The 21,262-nt window shown below is 42.6% G+C and overlaps 1 protein-coding gene across 2 annotated transcripts in view; it reads left to right on the top strand.

The window, feature by feature from the left end:
- The window catches only part of agbl4 (AGBL carboxypeptidase 4), a gene marked incomplete at its 5' end in the record, with an annotated part of 263,314 nt that overhangs the window by 100,936 nt on the left and 141,116 nt on the right, over positions 1-21,262 (top strand). For both annotated transcript variants that reach the window (XM_083969985.1, XM_083969984.1), the window contains one exon: positions 5,360-5,454. In XM_083969985.1, the coding sequence (XP_083826111.1) occupies positions 5,360-5,454 (95 nt within the window). The remainder of the gene's footprint in view (positions 1-5,359; positions 5,455-21,262) is intronic.

Raw genomic sequence — 21,262 nt, 5'->3', positions numbered from 1 at the left:
CTCATGCTGGACTCTGGATGTGTGTACTGTGCTCCTGGCGGTGTCAGGTAGTCCCCAGTACTGCGGGTAGTTGGCACGCTGTGCGTCAGTGATCAGATTGATCAAAGACAACAAGAGAGGAACAGGCAGAGCTGCCAGCAGCTATCAGCCTGCCTGACTCTGATGGCTATGGACAGGGCTCACAGATCTGCTCTGCTCGGCTCGCTGTGCCTCGCCGAGGAATCACAGTGTAGCCAAGGTAATTTATCCAGCTGCGGTTTTGGTGATGTGTACAGGTAACCTCACCAAATACCTGATGAGACTAATTGTCTCAGCTGCATAATTGTTGTTTTGTTTACACCAGTGGGCAACATTTCAAATGTGGTGTTATGGGCATAATGTGTTTGGGTGTTTCTATGATTAACTGGTTTTAAATGTAAAAATCTAATATTTTGTCCTGTCTGTGCCTGGTGGTCAGAGAAAAAGTCTGGGGTAGTTTCTGTTTCTTGCACAGTGGCCAAACTATGAAAGGACAGTACCTCTATAGCTAGTTGATGTTTTATATTGTATTAGAGGTCCTTTCAGTTTTGCTTTCTATACAATACCAAACCATGTGACAAACACTGACATGACAGCACTCCAGCAGTCGTTAATTCTAAAGTCACATACCTGTAGTCATGTTAAAGGTAGTAAACAACAGTGAAACACACCAAAAAAGTTTCCTAACACCTTGAATAAGGTCAAACGTTTGAGTTCCAAGTTAAAACTGTTTTTATCTGGTTAATTTGTCTGCTCTTCAGTGGTTTCAGTAACCCCTTTTCACATTCTGGACACGTTATTATTTTTCCAGTCATTTATAATAATGTCTGTTCACAGCCATCACCCCCAAAAGGACAAAGTGCTCTGTCTCTCTGCAGAGGTCTTAGTCTACACATTTAGGATGGTTTCTTTAATAATTTATCCAGGCTTCTTCCAGGAAGCAACGCTATCTTGCCACACTCTGGATCAATGGAGATCAAAAGACAGCGTTTGGTCCTAAATATAATTCTATCTCCCATCCTGAAGCTGCACCAGCAAGGCTATTTTAGTGCCAAGCCCCATGTCTGGCTGGCGAGTCTTGTTTAAAGGTTAACAAAAAGGTTGGGATCAGATATTATTCATTTAGTGCTGTCACCCAAAACATTTAAAATGAGACGTTTGTTCTTCCTTTAACCCTGATGTGCAGCTCACACTCAAAGAACACATCCCAGAGACCTTGCGCTCAGTGTTAGGTTAAAGTTTGACAGGACGCAAGAATGCAGACTCGCGACAAACAAGTAAGTAGTTAGTAAAATATTTCTTACCCTCATGGAGGTAACCACTAGAACACACAGGTAAAAAAACAGGAACATGGACAACAGACAAACTGACAAAGGACAATGGGAAAACACTAAAGTTAAACACATGAGGGAATGAGACACAAGTGGTTCAATCATAGGTGAGATACATCAGGTAATCACAAGCAGGACAGGACCCTGAATTTCAAAATAAAACCGAAACTAAACGGGGGACAAGACGAACCATGACAGCTCAGTACTGTATGTTTCAAAAGGTTAAAAAACCCTAAGCAAAGCTTCATTCTTGGATTTTGATTTCTTTGCAATTGCAAGGAAGTATTCGTTGGATCATTGGTTTTGATTTTGATGAACTACCTCATTAGGGGCCTGAAGATATATTACAGTTATTTGCTTCTTTGAGAGAGTGAAAATCTTACTTATTGCACCATTAAGGTTCATCTGAGTTTTACATGTTGTATAATCCTCGCAGCCAAAGAAGGTTCAGCTGGTATAATACCGGTATGCACAAATTGCCCTTTTGCAAGTTTGAGCATTTTTCAAACTTGCAAAACTCATTTTCAGTTGTCAAAAATGCGTGAGATAGTTTTACACTCTGATGCAATATTTAAGGATGTCTGTCGCAATTTGTATAATATGACTTGAACTGAAATGTTTGGTGTGTCTGTTGTGACATCACAGAGACACCTGTTCCAGCATGCCATTCAGCGGTGATGGGGACGGCACTGGGCTTTGACACGCTCCGACGACATGACAGCTCAGACAGCATGGATGTTAATCTCTTCTAACTGCTCCCAGTCTAATTAAATCTTCCAGGGCAGCACATGTGTAGACACACGCGCGCTCACACACATACACACAAGTAGAGCCTCCTAAATTGGTCCTGGTTGTGCGCGAGTTTTAACGATCTGGAGAATTGGCCCCACAGCAGTTTGCTTGATTCTAATTCAGTGAAATTTTGTGTGTGTGTGAGGGTGTGTGTATGGAAAATGGGGGGGCGGAGAGAGAGAGGGAGAGAGAGAGAGAGAGAGAGAATGAATTTGATTGGTCAAGTACATGTACTGTATGCTTGCAAACACAAAGAATTTGAATTTCCTGTTGTCAATAGTTCACAATATTTGTGGATGCAGTGCTAACTGAGAAGCACAAACAGAACAGCAACAGCAACATTGTTCTTTTACTTTATGTCTTGTATATAGAAAAATTCACATCACTTCCTGTAAGAGCTCTGTATGCACAGTTCTGTTGGTCATCTACACACAGCACAGAGACGGCAGATGGAAAGCTCATTAGTCCAAGTTTACTGAAGTCTGATTTACTTATGGACCTTATACATTTCCCAGACAGTAGTGGGTGACAGCATTGGCAAGAATCACCTGTACTTACCTAGAACAGATTGGTTGACAGTAGTATTACAGTAGATGCTGTATTTGGGTTTGCATTGTGAGCTGGATGAAAAATGTTTTTAGTTAAAGAGGCAAAACTCAACACGTGTGTAAGGTTTTTGTTGATTTTGGAGTAGTTTGTGTCAACCAAGGCCACAAAAATTGAGCTTTGTGCTCCTACTCACAATAAGAGGTGTTCTTTACAGATGGAAACACAAGGCTGCAAAAAATATCATCATTACACTGGTCCTCTCCATCTGCTTAACCTCAGTAGCACTGTGAAGTGCTGGGTACTGTAGGACTTATTCCTGAATGTATTAATAGGCGAGAGCTCAAAGACAGTTGTACTCATAGAATTCATGCTTTGTAAGATTAAATCCTCACAAATGACCCACATAAATCACTAAAGTACTGTTGTCTTTCAGAAAAACAGTTATTTAGACAGATGCCAAATAACTCTAGTCTCTTGTCCCTTTTACTGGTTAACTTACTGTCTACAGTTAACAAATACTTCTTTTATGTGATAACGTCAAGATCCAAAAATGTGAGTGTGCGCTTGAAATGCTAGATGAATGAGATGTGTATAAAATATATATACCAGTGAGCAGTTTTAACTCTGACTGTGGCAAGCAATAGCTGTCAGTTTTAAGGATGAGGAGCTCCTGCAGAAAACCGACGCCTAATGAACCTGTTACTGCACGAGATCAGATAGCAGGTGCTGCTCTAAAGAAATAATACAACACTCTTGTAAGGTGGTAATACGTCGCACACCCTTGTCTCATACACCCTCAGAAAAAAATTCTTGTCAGTAAATGGTCCAGGGTTGTCCTATGTTGTTTTGTAAAACTGTTGTGATCTGATATTTCGTTACAAGATGAACAAATCCTCTTTTAATCTGTTTAGCCTCAGTAAAACCAAAGGGCCACAGGGGAAGACTGAGAGCTTGACATGCTATGCTTCCTTCCCTACCTTTCAGCCCACCTGTCTGTGTCTCCTCCATCTGTTCACCCAGCCAATCCAATAAAGCCCAGTTTATTTCCTTTAATTACCTTCAGTAACTCTCTACCGTCCATATTTATCTCTGTTGTGCAATTGTCGTCCTGTCTCTTTGTCTCTCAGTCCATCCCTAAGTCTGCCTTGCGACAGTGGCTTTTTCTCTGCTTGACTGTTTACCACCCTTGTATTGTGTGTCATTCTGCCCGCAATTCAGTCTTCTCTCTCTTCCCATTGCCTGTGTCTCAGTCATCTGTCCAGCCTCAGCTCCCTCTGAGTTAAACAGGCCGAACAAATAGATTACAAACAGTGGGTAGAGTGAAGCTAAGGAGGAAGACAATCTGAATTTGTTGTGGATAAAGAATGAGGGAGGAGGCTGTGCAGTCAAAGAAAGCCAGTGGAGTCAGAGTAAGGCTGTATTTGCCTGAGGGGAAAAGGCTGAAAAGTAGCTCTCGCAACAGATGTGCGGGGCAGTAAAGTGTAATTGAAATGCCAGCAGCAATGGTCTTATCTCCCTGGTACAGGAGCCTGCTGCCAGTCTCAACATCAGTTAGATGTCATTTTACCTAAGTCTGAATCAGCCTGCCACAATCCGCAATCCCCATTCCTCTGATGCTAGGCGGGAGAAAAAGGGAGAAATGGATAAGGGGGAGGGAGAGGAGAAAGAAAAAGGAGGGAGAGGAGGGTGGGGGGTCTGTAATAGGATTTCAGTAGCACCCAGTTAACTTCCACCACCTGGACTTAGTTGGTAATTTGATATGCCCCATCAATAGGATTCATTTACCTCACCGTAGTATTACCATTGCCATTTATGTATTTGACTTAAAAAAAAAAAATGTATTCATTTCTCTCTCGACATTTTCCCTCTCCTAATCATGCATACTGGAGGTGGGAGGAAGGAGGGGGGGTGGGGGTATTCCATAATATTTAAGCTAAGAAAGAAAGTCTATGGTCCAGCGCAGGTGGAAAGCCAGACACCATCGCCCCAGGCACAGCTTAATGTTTTGGGCCAGGCAGCATCCCTATGGGGAGAACCATAATGTCCTCCCAGATTAGAGGCTGGCACTCCTCAGAGCCGCTGCCTGTTTTTATCAGGAACTTTGTTACTTCAACATGGGATCATCTGCAGGACATTAAAGCTGCCTTATCTCCCCACTGTCATGTTAATGTACTGTGATACAGTGTGTTTGTGGTGTGGTCCGTGGTGGTCGTGGCAACTTTAGCTCTCTCTCTGAGCTTGTTCCACAATGTGAGTGTATGTTTTCTGGCCACTGCCAAGTCTCTACAAACAACAACAAATGGTTGTAAAGTATGAGTCCATCTGTGATTTTTTAAACACATACTCATAAGACATTCTTACTATATACCATAATGGAAACACAACAATGTGTTCACCTTCAGTGTTACTCCCCTAAGGTTATTCTTAGTATCCTTGAGGTCTGACAAACACATTTGATGCTTTTTCTTTCTTAGGAAACATTTACAAAGTAGAAAAAACAGTGTCTGATAACTTCTAACCTTCTTTTCCACTGGCCTTGTTGGTGCATTGCTTCATTTCTTTGCACATAAGCACAGTAACCTGACAGCATATAGTGTATTGTGGTGCTCGCAGTAGAGGTCAAATCCTTTGACTTGACTTTAATGTGGCTTCCATTTGTTGTCTTTCAGAGAGTCATTTTCAATGTGGTCAACTTCTCCAAGACCAAGAGCCTCTACAGAGATGGCATGTCTCCTGTGGTGAAGTCTACCAGCAGGCCAAAATGGTAAGTAGGCGATAACAACATTAGCAGAGATTTTATCAGCTCCATTATGCTTTGTACTTCACTTTGCACGCTGTACTGTGATGTTGTTTCATCTGTAAAATTTGAGTCCACACCATGGTCACTAGAATGCTAACAGAGTACTTTCTCTTTGAAAACTTTGAAAAACTTATTTTTCCCCCTGTCCATCAGTAGACACACACATCCCCTCTCTATATCTCCTACACACACACACACACACACACACACACACACACACACACACACACACACACACACACACACACCCAAACACACTCTAAAGACTGATACTCTAGATTTCCAGAGTGGATGCGTCTGGGCGCATTAGCATGTGATCCATTGGTTGCCAGTATGACGGCTGTCTGATGTAATATTGCTTGACTGATGGATGCAAAAATGTGTGTGTGTGTGTGTGTGTGTGTGTGTGTGTGTGTGTGTGTGTGTGAATTAATAGGTGTGGCAGGAGGGATTGGGCTTGGTGCAGTGGGGTTGGGCATGGCGTCTGCCAAGCAGGCTGGTGTATCCAGTGGGGCGAAGAGGGAGAATAGGGTAGTGTGATGAAGTGTTGCCATCCAAGAGGAGCCCTGACATCTGTCATCAGTTGATGGAGGGCATCCGCAGCAACGCCAGGCATCTGCCACCCTGAGCTGTCTGCCTCTGCTAGCCTAGCGCCTGCACCGACCATATCGTAGCATGCTGGTCGCAGGCTAATGGGAAGAGACAACGGGCATGACACCGTAGACAGGAAAGATGAACTGCTGTCTGTGATGCCGCATGGTGCAACACGATGCAGCTTCCTCGCCTCCTCTGTTTGGCCTCCATGCGGTGAAGTTACACGTTTGCACTCTGAGTCATTGTTGTGCTCGCGGCTTTTTCACGGTGCCAGAGCCATGACTGTTCTCTCATCCTGCCAACCATTTATTTACAGTGACGCTGGCAAGTGCCTGCTTTAAAATTGGTGTTATTTCTCAGGTGAGTGTAGTTATCCTGTCAGTTAAGTTACTATGTAGACAGCACTACAGTATAAAGCAAAGTTATATCCCTGTTATATCCCTGAACTGACATTCTCTGCCAAGTAATTATCGTCCCAGGTCGTCTGAATCATGTTGACTTCGCATTTGACATAATCGTGAATGTCTGAGGTGTTAATCTTTACAGAAGCCTTGTTGGGTCATTTAGGTCCCAAAGCTTTTCTTAATTCGCTAACCATGCAACACTGGGCATGTTTATATTTAAATAAGCTCTCATAAATAGGTATTTAAGTGACAGACACAGCAGGAGGTAATGTTGCTGAGGCCCGACTTCATTTACCTCCCCAGGCTAATACAGTTTTAACCACTCCTCTCAGCACTGTGCCATCTAAGAGGCATCATGTCTCATGCTCTTGTAAAGCCATTTTCAACTGTCTGGGGCTTCCAAGACCACAGCTGACATTGTTTGTGTCCCCACAAAGTGGTCAAGATGCTTTTAACACAACCACCTCCATTTGACTTTCCATGAGCACAACAAAGCACAGACAGCTCCTAAAGTAGCAATCTTCTTTTTGACAGTTACAGATATGGAATAAATAAAAAGGCAGAGCGTGGAGAGCTTTGCCCGTCTGATCCAAACTCACATAGGACAGGATAAAGAAGGTACAGAGAGAGGGAGAGATACACAGAGAGGGGGAGACATGCAAAGAGACGTAGGAAGAGAGAGAGAGAGAGAGAGAGAGGGTGAAGGAAGAAAAACGTGGAAAGTACAAGAAAGAGAGATTACCGAGACAGGTAGACAGGGAGGAGAGAATGAGAGAGAGTGAGCTGGAAAAGATTGCTCCCCCACTCCCCACCGTCCTCTACCCACCACCCCATGTCTGTATTTATCAAAAGAATCGTCAGTATTAGCTCAGGAGTTGAAGCCTTTATCTCCCCGTGCAGGTGCCTTATGTCCTGGGGTCCCAGTATCGTTCGGTGCTGGAGGCTGCAGGGCTTGGTTGGCCTCAGCTAAGCTGGACGTCTCGGTGAGAGACAACTGGCAGATTACAGTCCTGCAGGACGTTCGCTGCTACAGGTGGAAGGATCTGTCCTCTCTTCCTTCCTCCATCCCCCTCTCCTCCATCCCTCACTTCAGGACTCCTCCAGCCAGGAGACATCTGAGCTAACAGAGTTCTGCATTTTTCAGTATCATTTGCCATTTAAACACAGCTACAGGTTACGTCTTAAATAATGAATAATGGACAAACTGATTAAAAGGGACTACAATGCCTTGCAATGTGAGACTGGGGCAAATGGCTTTGATTCTGTTGAAAATCGGACTCCTTAAAAAGTGATTGAAAAATGAGCAGAGGTATCGTATTTGTAGCTTCATATTTCTATAACGTTGTTGTTGTGTTGAGGAAATTCTAAAAGGAAAAAAAAGATAACTTATTATTTTGCTTATTGTAAGTTCATCTTATTTTATGAACTTAACAATTGATTAACAACCCCTTGTTGTGTTGTGGTATTTTTTAAGAAAAATGACATAAAAGGTTGAAAACAACAAGACCAATGAAAAGAAAGTTATGCCACCTTTAAAGATCAAGTCAACAATAACCATACTATATTTTTATGTTGTTTTGTGTGGGTTTGAATAGTTAAAAACCAATTATTTTGTGTCCTTATGTTGTTTCATTTGAAACGATGTATTACCTCTGCTGACTGCCATCATTTGACCTTCAAACATTACAACATGCTCTTTAGCACCACTTAATGGATGAACAGGATCTGAAGGAGTGCAAGGCGTTAGTGGTGAACGGGGATGAATGTGAACTATATATGACCCTTATAACACTTTCTGCTGAGCCAGGAGTTTTGGCTTCCGGTGCAGTAACATAGAATGGCCACCAGGCAAGGATTGAGGATGGCAACATCTCAAATAAGGTTAGGAAGGTGGTACACTTCCGGAGAAGATGAGGGTGAAACCAAGGTCACAGAATAAAATGCACAGTCAGCAGAGATAAGGCCTCAACAGGTGGGAGGGAGAAATACTGAGATCAGCACATGCCCAACAGTATATAAGCCACACATTGATGATATGAAATTAGTCGCTCTGTCGCTCTCTTGCAGTGCACCATGGTGCACGAATGAAGATCCATCTTTTCCAGCGTCGTGTTTTGAGTTTTTGAGTTTATTTTACTTAAATGGAGAAGGAAAAGTAAAGGCCCAAATAGGACGATATATACGTTCTATATATGTTATTTTTCTTCTACAGTTGCTTGCTCTATGTACTTGAGGATCCACTGAATACAAACAAACTTTTTTGCAAATGTTAGCATCACGTCCATTAATCACCGTGACTTCCAAAAATATGAAATCTTTGAAATTAAATAATCTCTTGTGATTGGTAATTGACTTGAAATTCAAAGTGGAGAAAATGCCAAGAAACTGAGAAAAGGAGTCGAGTGTTTGTGTGAGTGAGGAAAGAGTGTGAGTGTGAACCATATTTTTTGTACTAGTCTGCTGAAGACAACAGCCCCCTTGGTGACACAAGGTGCCAACCACGCTCCCTGCAGTCTGCTTGTTGTTAGACTGCTAGAGCAAAGAATTGCCCAGCATCCTTATTTTCCGAGATAAGCTAATTAGAAAGTCAGAGAGCGTGGTGTAATGCAGCTGTTGGAGGCCAGAATGCCATGGGGCGGGGTAATGGCCAAGATGGCTGCATGAGGCCGACTGCATCAACCAACAGATGCTTCACACAGAGCCAAGTGTGGAGCAGAGTGGAAGATATTAGACAGACACTAGATACTAAGACTGCCACCACCAGTTATTTTCATTATCGATGAATCTGTTAATTGTTTTCTAAATTAGTTGATTGTTCCATCAATGAGACGTCAAAACACAGTGGAAGAAATATCCAGCTCAAGTTCCCAGAGCTCAGTTCAGAATTGTTTTTTTTTTTATCAATCTATCAAATTTATGTTGATCAACTAATCAATTTATCAACTTATGATTTCAGCCTTGCTACACAAGAGACCTTCCAATCTGTGCAAAATGAGGATCATAATACAATTTCATGGCAATATCTAAATTGACGTCTTTGCTTGTGTAGGCCTATATAATGTGTAAATGTAGTACTGTATATGAAATGTGTAAAATAAATAATGGTAAATCGAAAACAATTTGAACACAGTTTACATTTAATTCTGACATTGTTACTTTAACTCTACAATCTCAAATACGTGTCTCCACATCATTTCTAGCTTATTAGATCTGTGATGCATAATATATTGGAAATGTTCTGATGTGTGGTGTCTCTTTTAATTAACTTTCCACTTTTTCGTCAGTCAGTAGGTGTGCTGATAAAAATAGCTACTCCTCTAGCTGAGCTAACAGATGAACAGTCAGAGTTGGAGGAAATGGGTTGCCAAACATTGCTTCTAAAGTTAGAACCAGCCAACCTTGATCAAGGGTAAATGCTTTTTCCTCCTCTATTTATGGGAGGCAACAAAAAAAAACAGAGGAGTGTTTTTCAATCAGTTGTGCTCAGCTTTAAGCCGGTAGTACAGACAAACAGACGGACAGACCAACAGTCAGTCAGTCAGTCAGTCAGTCAGTGAGGCAATTTTGCTTTTCTACCAAAATCCTTCCTGTAAGCGTGTGATGCAACAGCTATAGTGAAATTCTATTTGGAGATGTCTGCCTCTCCATTGGGGTGCGTGTTAGCAGTAATTGTTCTGTCAATCAGCACAGCTCTGGCCTGCTTGCTTCCCTTGCCACTTGTTAAGCCCTGGCCGAGGTCTAGGGGTGAGAATAGGTGAGGCGGGCAGAGAGGGAAAGAGAAAGGATACCTCCACTGCTCTGTGTCTCTTGTTGCTCACCTTTGTCCGTCTTTACAGTGTTTTTAGGCAGACTCGCCTCCCACCTGTTTGTGCTCTTGTGTTCATTTTCTTTTTTTCCTTTTCTTTTTTATACGTTGCTTGTTTTAGTTCTGCTTATTTTACAGATCTCACTTTTTTTCGCTGACTTTATTTTGTGAATTTTGCTCTGTTGCCCTGTCATTCAGTGTTCAGCTTCATGAGTTGAACTTTCATAGTTTTTGCTCTTTGCTATACCTGCACTATTCTATGGGCTACAGACCCAAATTTAGAAAGCAATGTTGACATATTATGACCTTAACACAAATAGGTCATGTATGACTGTAACCTGAGCCCTCAATGTGTGAAGTTGAGCATAAATCAATTTTTTTTGTAAATCTAGTGACAAAGGTGCTAGGTTAGCAACATGACCAGTAAACACCTCCATGATGATATCAATTAATTTGAAAGTGTCTGAAAGCCCAACACTTGACTTGCTGGCCAGTAGTGAAACTTTATCCCTCAGTCAGTCATCTACAAACATCTACAATCCCCCACTCTTGGCAACTTGGCATGGGAAACCTCACGGCAAACAGCTCCATATTTACTCTGTTATACCTCTGTTAATTAGTCAGTAAATCTGTTATTTTTTGCTGAGGTGGGTTTTGTGACAGCTTGATACTGGAAGACTTGAAAATGGTGAAAAAGAATGAAACTCATTGTAGAGAAAGTAGGGGAACTGAATCCATAGACAATTCTCTGTGTCCTTACAAATCAACCCCTCCAACTATAGAAATGGTCATGTGATCCATTTCTTCTATGGGTATGTACTGTACTGTAGCCATGTTACATTTGTTAAAAACTTTAAGCAGTAAAGATAACTTCTGAATTTTAGTCTTCTACTGTATGAAGTGTCTCTGATTCTGATTACACCAGTGTTTTTCAACCTTGGGGTCGGGACCCCACTTGGGGTCACCTGGAATCCAAATGGGGTCGCCTTAAATGTCTAGTAATTGATTAAAAAAATACTGATAAACTAATTATTATTCTTTTTAGAATTATGATTAAAAACACCACACACAATCTTAAACAACTGTATTCTATACTTTCACTTTCTCGAATATAAATTGAGTTCAAATAAAATGCATAATATAAAAATATCTGAGCTGGCGCATCATGATTGACGGCCGTGCACGTGATCACGGGGTCACCAGAAAATTTGAGGAGGTACTCGCTGCAGAACCACAACTCCAGCATCAGCCCCGCCCACCAGCATCAGCCCCGCCCACTCGCCAGCATCAGCCCTGCCCACCAGTTCCAGTTCCACTTCTCTGGAACGACTGAGCGGAGAAGCACACACAGCCCATCTATCTACAGCACCAACTGCATTAAGATATAGGCTATTTGTGAAAGATGGTGACACAGGCTGTTAGTAAATCAATTTTCATATCACATTGATTACTGTTTCAACATTTGAACTGTATGTACCGGTATATTTATAATATATATGTATGGAAAAAAAAACTAGGTTAGTACTAGGTTAACGCTCCTACCAACTATGCTACCAACATTACACAAGTGAAGCTGAACTTCTATCTATTTAACAGGTACATACATATATATTATAAATATACCGGTACATACAGTTCAAATGTTAAAACAGTAATCAATGTGATATGAAAATTGATTTACTAACAGCCTGTGTCACCATCTTTCACAAATAGCCTATATCTTAATGCAGTTGGTGCCGTAGATAGATGGGCTGTGTGTACTTCCCCGCTCAGTCACTCCAGAGAGCTGGAACTGGTAGGCGGGGCTGATGCTGGCGTGTGGGCGGGGCTGATGCTGGAGTTGTGGTTCTGCAGCGAGTTCCACTTGGAAAATTTGTGATGTCCAAATCGGGTGACGAGTCAAAAAAGGTTGAGAACCACTGGATTACACATTTAAATGGACACAAATGAAACCTCAGCAGAGGGGATGTAGACCAGCTCATTTGTAACCATACTGATCAGCCATATAAAGAAACCTTTAGAACCACCCATTCTCTTGCTGCCGTACTGCCACACATCTGGGTCTGAACACAGCAAGGTGTGACAGTAGTAGGAAGGGAGATGGTCTCACTCTCTCGAGGACACACTGTCAGGCAGCGAGCTGAAGACAGACCGTAAAGGTTGTGTCAGAACCACAGAGCTTGCGGACTCCTCCCTACGTTCGGCAAATTGGTGCTCTCCTCCCCTGCCGCTGAGCCACTTGCACAATTAACCATGTGGCATGCCTTTTAATAATAGACCTCTCAATTGTCGACAAATGAAGAGTGATGTAAAATAGCTAACAGCGTGTGCTAATTAATAGGGGAATTGAACGCTTGTTAATTAAGGGCAAACAGGACAAGGACCGGCTCGGGTAATTTGAGCAATAAAACCGAGACTAACGATTCATTTCCAAACACGCCTGCTTCATAAAAACATCAAGCGACCCCTTGTTTGTTATTTGAGAACACTCTCAGTCCGACTTAGCCTTTACCTTTATATCCCCTGACCAGAGGCACACAGACACACATGTGTAACATATACAATACACAGAGGGCATGTAAACAGGAATGTTCTGGCTTCCCTACAGATGTGATGGAACAAGACACAATTATATAGTGCCGTCATGTATATATAGAGATTATTTTCCACAGCAAGAGTCTCAGTGGTATCATACTTGCTTGTTTAGTATTAAAAACACAAAGTAGTGGAATAAATAAATTCTCTCTCTAGTTGTTGACTTCTCTTGCAACCAATCCATGTTGATATTTAGTACTGGAGTGTTCCGCCTCACATATTTCCCTCTTTGCTCATCTCCCTGTGGTCATACTTGTTAGATGTGAGGCTAAAGGGAAAGAAATGGATTGTCAGCCAAGGCTTTACACATCCACTCTCCTCCTCAAGAGACCACAGTAGCTTTACTGTCGTTTCACATCCATGTTTCTCAATTTCGCAGCTTTACTGGGATCTTTTACTGTAACATAATTTTTGCTACACGTATACCATGCCTGAGGCCTGTATCTGTGGGTGGGTGCATTTATATTTGATTTAAAACAGAGACTACACTCCGTGCTGTCTGCTTGCTCGAAGTTCCATTTTGGAGTGGGAACCGTAGCAATCATTCGACAGCTTATGGCTTTTATATAAGATTCTTAGATTAAAAAAATGTTATATATGATGTCTCCTCTCCGTCAACATTGTCTGTGCGATAAGGGAGACGGACAAAATCTTTTAATAAAAACCAAGCGCTGGGGAAAGTGAGACACAGACGCGTGCACACACAGACACACACATTCACATGCCTAATTATGTGATGTATGAATCTGAGTGAATATTTGGAAGAAGAAGAAGGGGATACCTGATGTACTGTAGCTGTGCTTTGGTAACTCGAGCCAAACTCTGGAGTGGCGTTCATGTTCCTGGGCAATTACTTCCCATTCCACCTCGCTCCTGTCGTCTTTAAAGACCTGAGAGATGAAAAGTGATCACAAAGTTCTGTTTCGCTACATGAAATGGCACCTCTCTCTGTTTCCAGTTTCCTCTTCCATCTGGGAGTCTTTATTCTTTCGGATAGGTCAAAACCAAAGAGGGAGGAAGAGAGGAAGAGCGGGTGAGAGAGAGAAAGCGAAAGGGAGAAGGGGAAGCGCCAATCAGAACAATCAACAACACGTGCAGCTTCCTTGTTCACAGAAACTCATTACCATGCTGCCAGAGGAAGTAAAAGAGGATTATGTGGGAGAAATAATGGGACAAAATGTAACAAATAGATTAATAATCTTCCAGATGAGGATAAGGATTTGTGTTAGTTATAACACATGTTTGTGCACAGCTTCCTGCACAGAAGGGGTAGATAAAAAGCAGAGTGAGAGAGGTATTGCAACAGAGAGGCAACTTGCTCCTGGCTCTCCATTCAACCCACAAATGACTTACCTGGACAGTTTTATGTTTGCCTGGAGGAGAATTAAAAAGGCACTTCATTTCCCCTTTTACAGGCTGGGTACGCATGTCAGCGCAGCCCTCCCTGAAAGTGCTCTAATCTAAATGCTTTTGTCAGGGGAGATTTGGTAGATTGCAGCAGGCAGAGGTACAAATTGGTTGTGTCAATTTATAATGAACTAGGTGAGGCGTTGCAGTTTTTCTGCAGCCAACAGTCCCCTGATTACTGTACTGTAAGTCAGCGGCTGCTTTTAGTATTGTAGGCTCGAGACCTCACCTTCACCCCTCTTTGTTCAGCCTGTTCTCGTGAACACTGCAAAATGTTTTGTCGTCGTAAGCCCAGTGTGAGGCTCAACAGAATTCTCTGTGTTAATAGTGCTAGTATTTTTATATGCTGTTCGCCACCCACTGGACTTACATTGCATATATAGCAGCCGAGCCTGCACGCTGTGCAGAATACTGCAGAGGGGTTTTTGGGTGTTGATGCTCGGCTATAGGCTGTTTGAAGCTTATTGGGTGTGCTCAACACGATGGCCAGTTGACCCCCTGACTCCAACTAAAGGATTATGGATATCTCAGCGATTCCACAAAGTCGTGCTGTCAGGTGTTTATGGGACACATTAGGACACTCTGTACTGTAGGACTTGGTTGATATCTACATTCTGCACAAGACAGAGAGAGCGTGTGCAATGCATGTGTGTGTGTGCGTGCGTGTCAGATGCTGTAATGAATTCAGATGGCTCCACTAAGTCAACAGTGGTGTGGAGCAGGTTCCAGTGTCACAGATGCTTCAGCGCGGTCAGTATCTGCGGTTGGCAGCTCTCTCATTTGAAAATGGACCCCTTGAAGAAATCCCTCTCGTCTCCTACTTGCTTTCCCTTCTCATCCTCCTCTACAACTTTCCCGTTGTGCTTTCATTGATACACAAACTCTTTGTGTAGATGCAGCGAGACACAAACACTTGGACACACAAACAACCTCCAACGTCTCAACTAGTTCTTTGACTTACCTACAGTGCTGTCATTAGAACATCTCTCTCTTTTACTTTGTCCCCACATCTAGTTTGTACTGTTTTTTTTGTGTGTGTGTGTGTGTGTGTGTGTGTCAAGACATTTCCATGGTTGTGCTGCTTGTATGATTGTATTGAAATGGGTCTTCTCTCTTGTTGCTCGAATGCGTCTGGGTGTCAGAGATGTGAGCGGTGAAATGGAGTGTGAAGTTTGGGGGATTGGACTGTCTCAAAACGCACAACTGTGATTTAATTACTGCAGCAGAGTTAAAGTGACAAGAGGAAAAGATGTATGGAAAAAAAGAGTGAAAGATGACAGGATAGAGATGACAAGTTGATAGAATAATGATTTATTTACTCTTCCTCTTCATGTGTCCACATCATAGGCATCCTACCAGAACATCATGGCTGCATTGTTATGCATTGGCCCTTTATTGCACCCGTGATTGCACAAGAGGTTCAAGAGGTTATTGTTTATTTTTATATAGCTCCAACTGGCATCTGGTTGTTTTTGGGCACGTGTTTGTGCTAAGAGAAAAACATCTCTGAGTGAAAAAAGAGAAAAACATCTCTGAGTGAAAAGCAAAGTTATTTGGTTAAGAGACAGAGCGGCCGTCAGCTGCAATCTCATTACAATCAAACTAGCTATAGCCTTTGCATCGTTAGAGTGGCTTCCTGTGGTGATGTATGAAATTGTTTCTCCAAAGAATGAAATCATCTGAGAGAGCCCACTGTTGAATTGTCACTCGTATGGTCCATTCGTGAAAATCTGTGTGTGTCACTGTCCACTGCACAATACAGGATAAGAGCTCAAGCAGACAGCACAAACTACAGTGTCACAGCTAAGCTATTGTTTTCCTACAGAGAGAGTGATGCCACCCAGCCAAGCTGTGTGTGTGTGTGTGTGTGTGTGTGTGTGTGTGTGTGTGTGTGTGTGTGTGTGTGTGTGTGTGTGTGTGTGTGTGTGTGTGTGTTTTGCCTGGGTTGCCCCGGGTGTGTGCACAACATGCGCACATGGCTTCCTCTGTGAATGTGTGCATCTGTTTGTACTTGCTTGTGTTTGTGTTTGTCAGCATGTTTGTTGACGACACTGTAGGACATCAGGGTGGGATTGCTCTGAATGTGAGGAAACAGCTCATCTGAATATAGATGGGTCCCATCTGGAGGCGGTTGGCTTTGGCCCTTCATAATTTTCTAAGCAGCTAAGCATCTGGGGCCCGCTAATGAAACTAAAGGCACAGGAAAAAGGCCCTGGGCAACCACAGGCTGCCTGTAGCTGTCAGGAATGGCGGGAGGCGGGGGGTGGGTGGGTTGGGTGGTTGGGTGGCAGTGGGTGGTTGGGGGCAAGGAATGAGGAAGAGTGAAAGAATGGATGGGGGGAGACGCAGGCCAGAAGGAAAGAGTGCACTGAGAATATCGGGGTCTTAAAGAGACCTAGATGGCTCCTTTGAGAGAGCAGGCAAGAAAGCCAAGTAGGCCATTAGAAAACCGAGCCATAAAATGAAGACAGTGGTGTCTTTATTGTGGCCCATTAACTCGGATGTTCATGCGGAGATAGCTGCACTATGTGCCACTGTAATGAGCAATATAACGATGCCACAGCATAGAATGATGCACTGTTAAAAAACACTCTGGTTAAGTAGAATTACGTTAACTACTGGCATCCGATTTTGAGAACAGGTTCAGACCCAAATAGCTCACCTGAAGTTTGTGCCTGGCCACCAAGTGAAGCCCAGCAGGATCTTCTCTCCGTCTCGTTTTTCATCAATTTCCTGCCTCATCCTCCGCATGAAACTGAAGAAAATGGGAAGGAAGTGCTTTTATCTCCTTAAGAAAGTATAGGAGGGAAAGGGTTTAATGTCATCTGTTTCTCCCCCACTGCTCCCACCACTTGCTTCATGTCCTCTGGCCTTCCCTCCAATAATGTGGATGACCCTAAGCAACTGTACTGTCCATAGTGGCTTCTCCTCATGGTTTGTGTAGGGAATAGAAAGCCATAGGCCGTTTTCTTAAACTTTATTATTATAGCTCCTTTATTCCTCCCTCAGCCTGATTTCCCAGTGGAAATGAAATGAAAGAGCAATTGGTTCTCCTTTTTATTACTGTCATCTTTGTTTTCTGGCCCAGAGAGTAAGATTGCCTGATCTCAGAGAGTTGTACTTTTACCCCACCCCACCCCCATCTCAAGTCATGGGGAAGAAAAACAATAACAGGGAAAATAACAATCAGCATCATAAAAAAATGACCTGTCAAAATGAGTGTGTCTGAAACTGGAGGGCCGCCAGCATGCCGACACCCACCAGTTGTTTATGACGGGGTGAGTCAGTCGGAGTCTGACGGTGGCCTTCGCTAGCTGCCAACTCCCACAGTCCAGGAAAAGATGTTTTAGAGGAGATTAGGATCACAGACAGTGGGGGGAAGAGGGATGTGGAGAGAGCAAGGTGAGAAAGACGAATGGAAGAGAGGAAGTAGCTGCAAAAAAAAAGAAAGAAAGAAAAGTGAGGGTTAAAGGGATAGAGGAGGCGGTGAAGGGGAGGAGAAAGGAGGCGGGCTCCCTTGAGGTTCCTACTAACCCCGCGGAGACATGCTGACGGGGGATCAGACTCCTCATGCACAGCGCCTCAAATCATTTATTCATCGGCTTCATTAAGAGAGAATTACAAGGCTGCTTAAAGACCCCCAGGTCACTCACTGTTCTCAGTCATCACTATTCTTAATGAAAGCCTCCAGTGTGTCCTAACTGTCAGCTGTTTATTGCTGGTAATATTGTGGATTTTGAGGAACAATTACTGTGAAATAAAAGACAACTTTGCTGCATTTACACGATTTTATTTCAAGTTAATCATAGTTTACTGTGTTTGTCTACTACTATGAGTCCTTTTACATAACATATAAGGGCAGTAGTAGATGTATGTTGTAGTACTCCTGATCAAATGTAATGACTCCAAACAATTTATGTAAATTTTGCTTTATTCTCATAATGAATGCTTGTGTTTTTCAAACGGCAGACAGTAACCTTCATTAACAGCGGGTGTCGGTCTCTACAGTATCTCCTGCCTATCTCATCTAACTTCAGCTAGCAGACAGTACAACACAACAGTGATTGTCCTCTGGACCTTCACACGTGTAATTATAACCGAGGAAGATAATTAAGGAGGCGGAGAGGAAGACAGATCTTGTCATTTAGTGAACAATGCCGTCCAATCTACTCATGTGTATTCTACTTCCTGAATTATCGGCTGACATGTCGGCGCAATCAGCCAGAAAGCTCCTTGCTCTGTTTGAAAGCCATGAATGTCAACACACAAACCTCTAATCTAGTTAAGATCCACAAGCTGATGACATCTGAATATGCATGGAGCAAAGAGTAGGGTTCATGTTGCTGTTATCTCTAAATATGATAAATATCACCTCCTGGTCATCAAGCAGTCAGTCAAAGAGCGGTGTCAATGAAATGCCCCCTATTTATCTGTGACGATAATATATATGATATATAACATATTGAGCTGTATTTACTTTATCTGGATATGTTTAATATTTCACTAGGACCACAATTTAAGATTATTTTTGTTTTTCTTTGTCTTGTTGTATGTGCTATTGTGCAGGTTGGATAAATCCACCTGAAGTATAAACACGCACATGCAGCGGTACATAACCAAAGTACGTCACTGATATAGATACCCATACAGGATGCATACTGTATGTAAAATGAGTTAGGACGTGTAACAGAAAGATGTGTTTACAACACGTTAGACATCCTGCTGATGATTATCAGGCATAATGTATTGATATTGTCCATGTCCGCCATCTTAGCTCAGAGTTTTAACATGTTGCAATTTACTCACCAAACACCAACTGAGATAATCGGAAAGTAATTAGTATTGCAGGTTTTTGCTTGTGACTCAATAAACATTTTGACTGGATGACAGTTATAGGGAAAAATCACAGTAGAATCCATCTAATGGTAGTTGAGCCATTCGCTCAGACTTGCAGATGTCAACCGCGTGGTGGCACTGGAGGAAAAGTCAGGAGATCACCAAGGTCAACTGGATTTCCTTGCTTGGGAGCCATGAATATTCAAACAAAATTTTACTGCCATCCATAAAGTTGCCATTCGCAGTCTCACCCAAAGTGGATGACCGACCAGGAGACAAATAGTCAGTGGCATCCCTAAATCCCTTCTCTCATGAATGAAATCTTTGCAATTCAAGAAAACAAAGCACAACACAAAATCTTTATATACTGTATTTAATTAAAGTTTTTAAAGGACCTCAGTTGGTGTTTTGTTTTACAAGGAGCAGTCATCTCGAGGCTGTTTGGCCTGCATGTGTGTGTGGTTAGCCAGTATAAGAGATGGAGATAAGGATCATCAGCATCTATAGAGTGAAAGTATAGCGACCCAGTGATGCGTTCTGTTCATTCGTCTGTAAAAATGAATGAATATATAAATAAAAATGTTTTTTGAGGCATTGAGTGGACAGGTCAAGGTTCATATTTGTTACAGTTTTTGATGTGGGACTGAGATTTAAATATTGAAATACTCATGATGTCAGATACACTCCAAAGTGAGTTAGCATTGAAGTGATTTGCAGATTTGCATTTGATCAGCTCATTGAGTGTCTTTATCTCAGCTATGCTTACCGTAATAGTTTTCTTCATACAGTATGTGGCCTTTTGGATGTCCGTCTTTTCATACCAGTATACAATGTATGCAACTTTAACATTTGTGTTTTAATGCCTAGATTGTTGGTACAGTATGTACACATCTGCTGAGTGTGAGTGCTCAGGTATTCAGGGCCAAACATGGGCCAGTATACATTCGTATTTCATATTCACATCTGAGTGTGTGTGTGTGTGTGTGTGTGTGTGTTGTGTGGAGTGGGTCTTCATTCACCCTGGCACCGTCCCAGCTCCCCTGGCCAGACCAGCAGCTGGCAGACAGAGATTGCCCACTCATCAAGCCACTTTATCACCAGGCCCACAGAGTTCAAGGGGGCTGTCAAAGACCAAGCTGAGGAGCCCCCTCATTCCTTTAATACCACCACACTCTTGCACCACTGGTGCCGAGTGGCAAATTTTGGCCAGTGAGCCCTTGAAAAAAGTGGCTGTGTGAGTGGAGTACCACAGATAGTTTGACAAAGGCTTAAATAAAGAACGAAAGCTAATGTGTTTGGCAGTAAGGCATGCTGCTCTATGTTTTTCTGTGCTTTTGGGATTCCTGGGCTGGGCAAGGTGCCCCGTTCGAGTCAAAAAATAAAAAATACAGTGTTTGGAATTTTGCTGCTGACAGACACAAACACAGCAAACTCACACTTTCTTGCCAAGAGCAGCCTTCAATCCTCACTAAATTATTAAAGGACAGAAAATACCGCTGTCACCCTGTTTTAGTGGTTGGTGTTTTGAGATGCTCCAGCAGTCCTGTTTTGATTTCTAACATTTAGATTGCTTTTTTTTTTTTTTTTAATGTTTTAAGCTCCTACATTGAACAAGCTGTTCCAGTTAAACTCTTGCTCGTGAACATCATACAGTACAGTACAGTATATAGGCAGTGACAGGCACAGATCAACATGGAGACTCTACTTGTGATGTCAGGGTTTCACTGTGGGGGTCTTGATAACTTTAAGCCTGCACTTCCTTGTATCTTTATACCGCAAATAACTCCAAATTCCAAATAACCCCCAAATTGTTCTCACTGCGGCCCTGGTAGAGTCCAGTCCCTTCCCAATCTGCTTGCTCTGTCTCATCCTCCCCAACTTACTCCCTCCCTCTTTTGTCCTACTTATCCAGCTACTGCAAAATCACTTATCTTCACCTTGCTTCCTCTGTCTCCTGCTAATACACATTAGCAGCCAGCAGCCATATGTAATAGGGCTGTGCGTGCCCCTGCTGGTATAATGGTTTCTCTGACACTTCTCCCATTAAATTTGGTCAGGCGGCGCTGCACAGGAACCCTCTGCACACTCTAAAATATTGTTATATAACTACCATAAACAAGCTGCCCAGTGT

This window comes from Trachurus trachurus (assembly GCF_905171665.1).
Source record: "Trachurus trachurus genome assembly, chromosome: 4".
NCBI lineage: Eukaryota > Metazoa > Chordata > Actinopteri > Carangiformes > Carangidae > Trachurus > Trachurus trachurus.
This window is presented reverse-complemented; position numbering and strand designations above follow the sequence as displayed.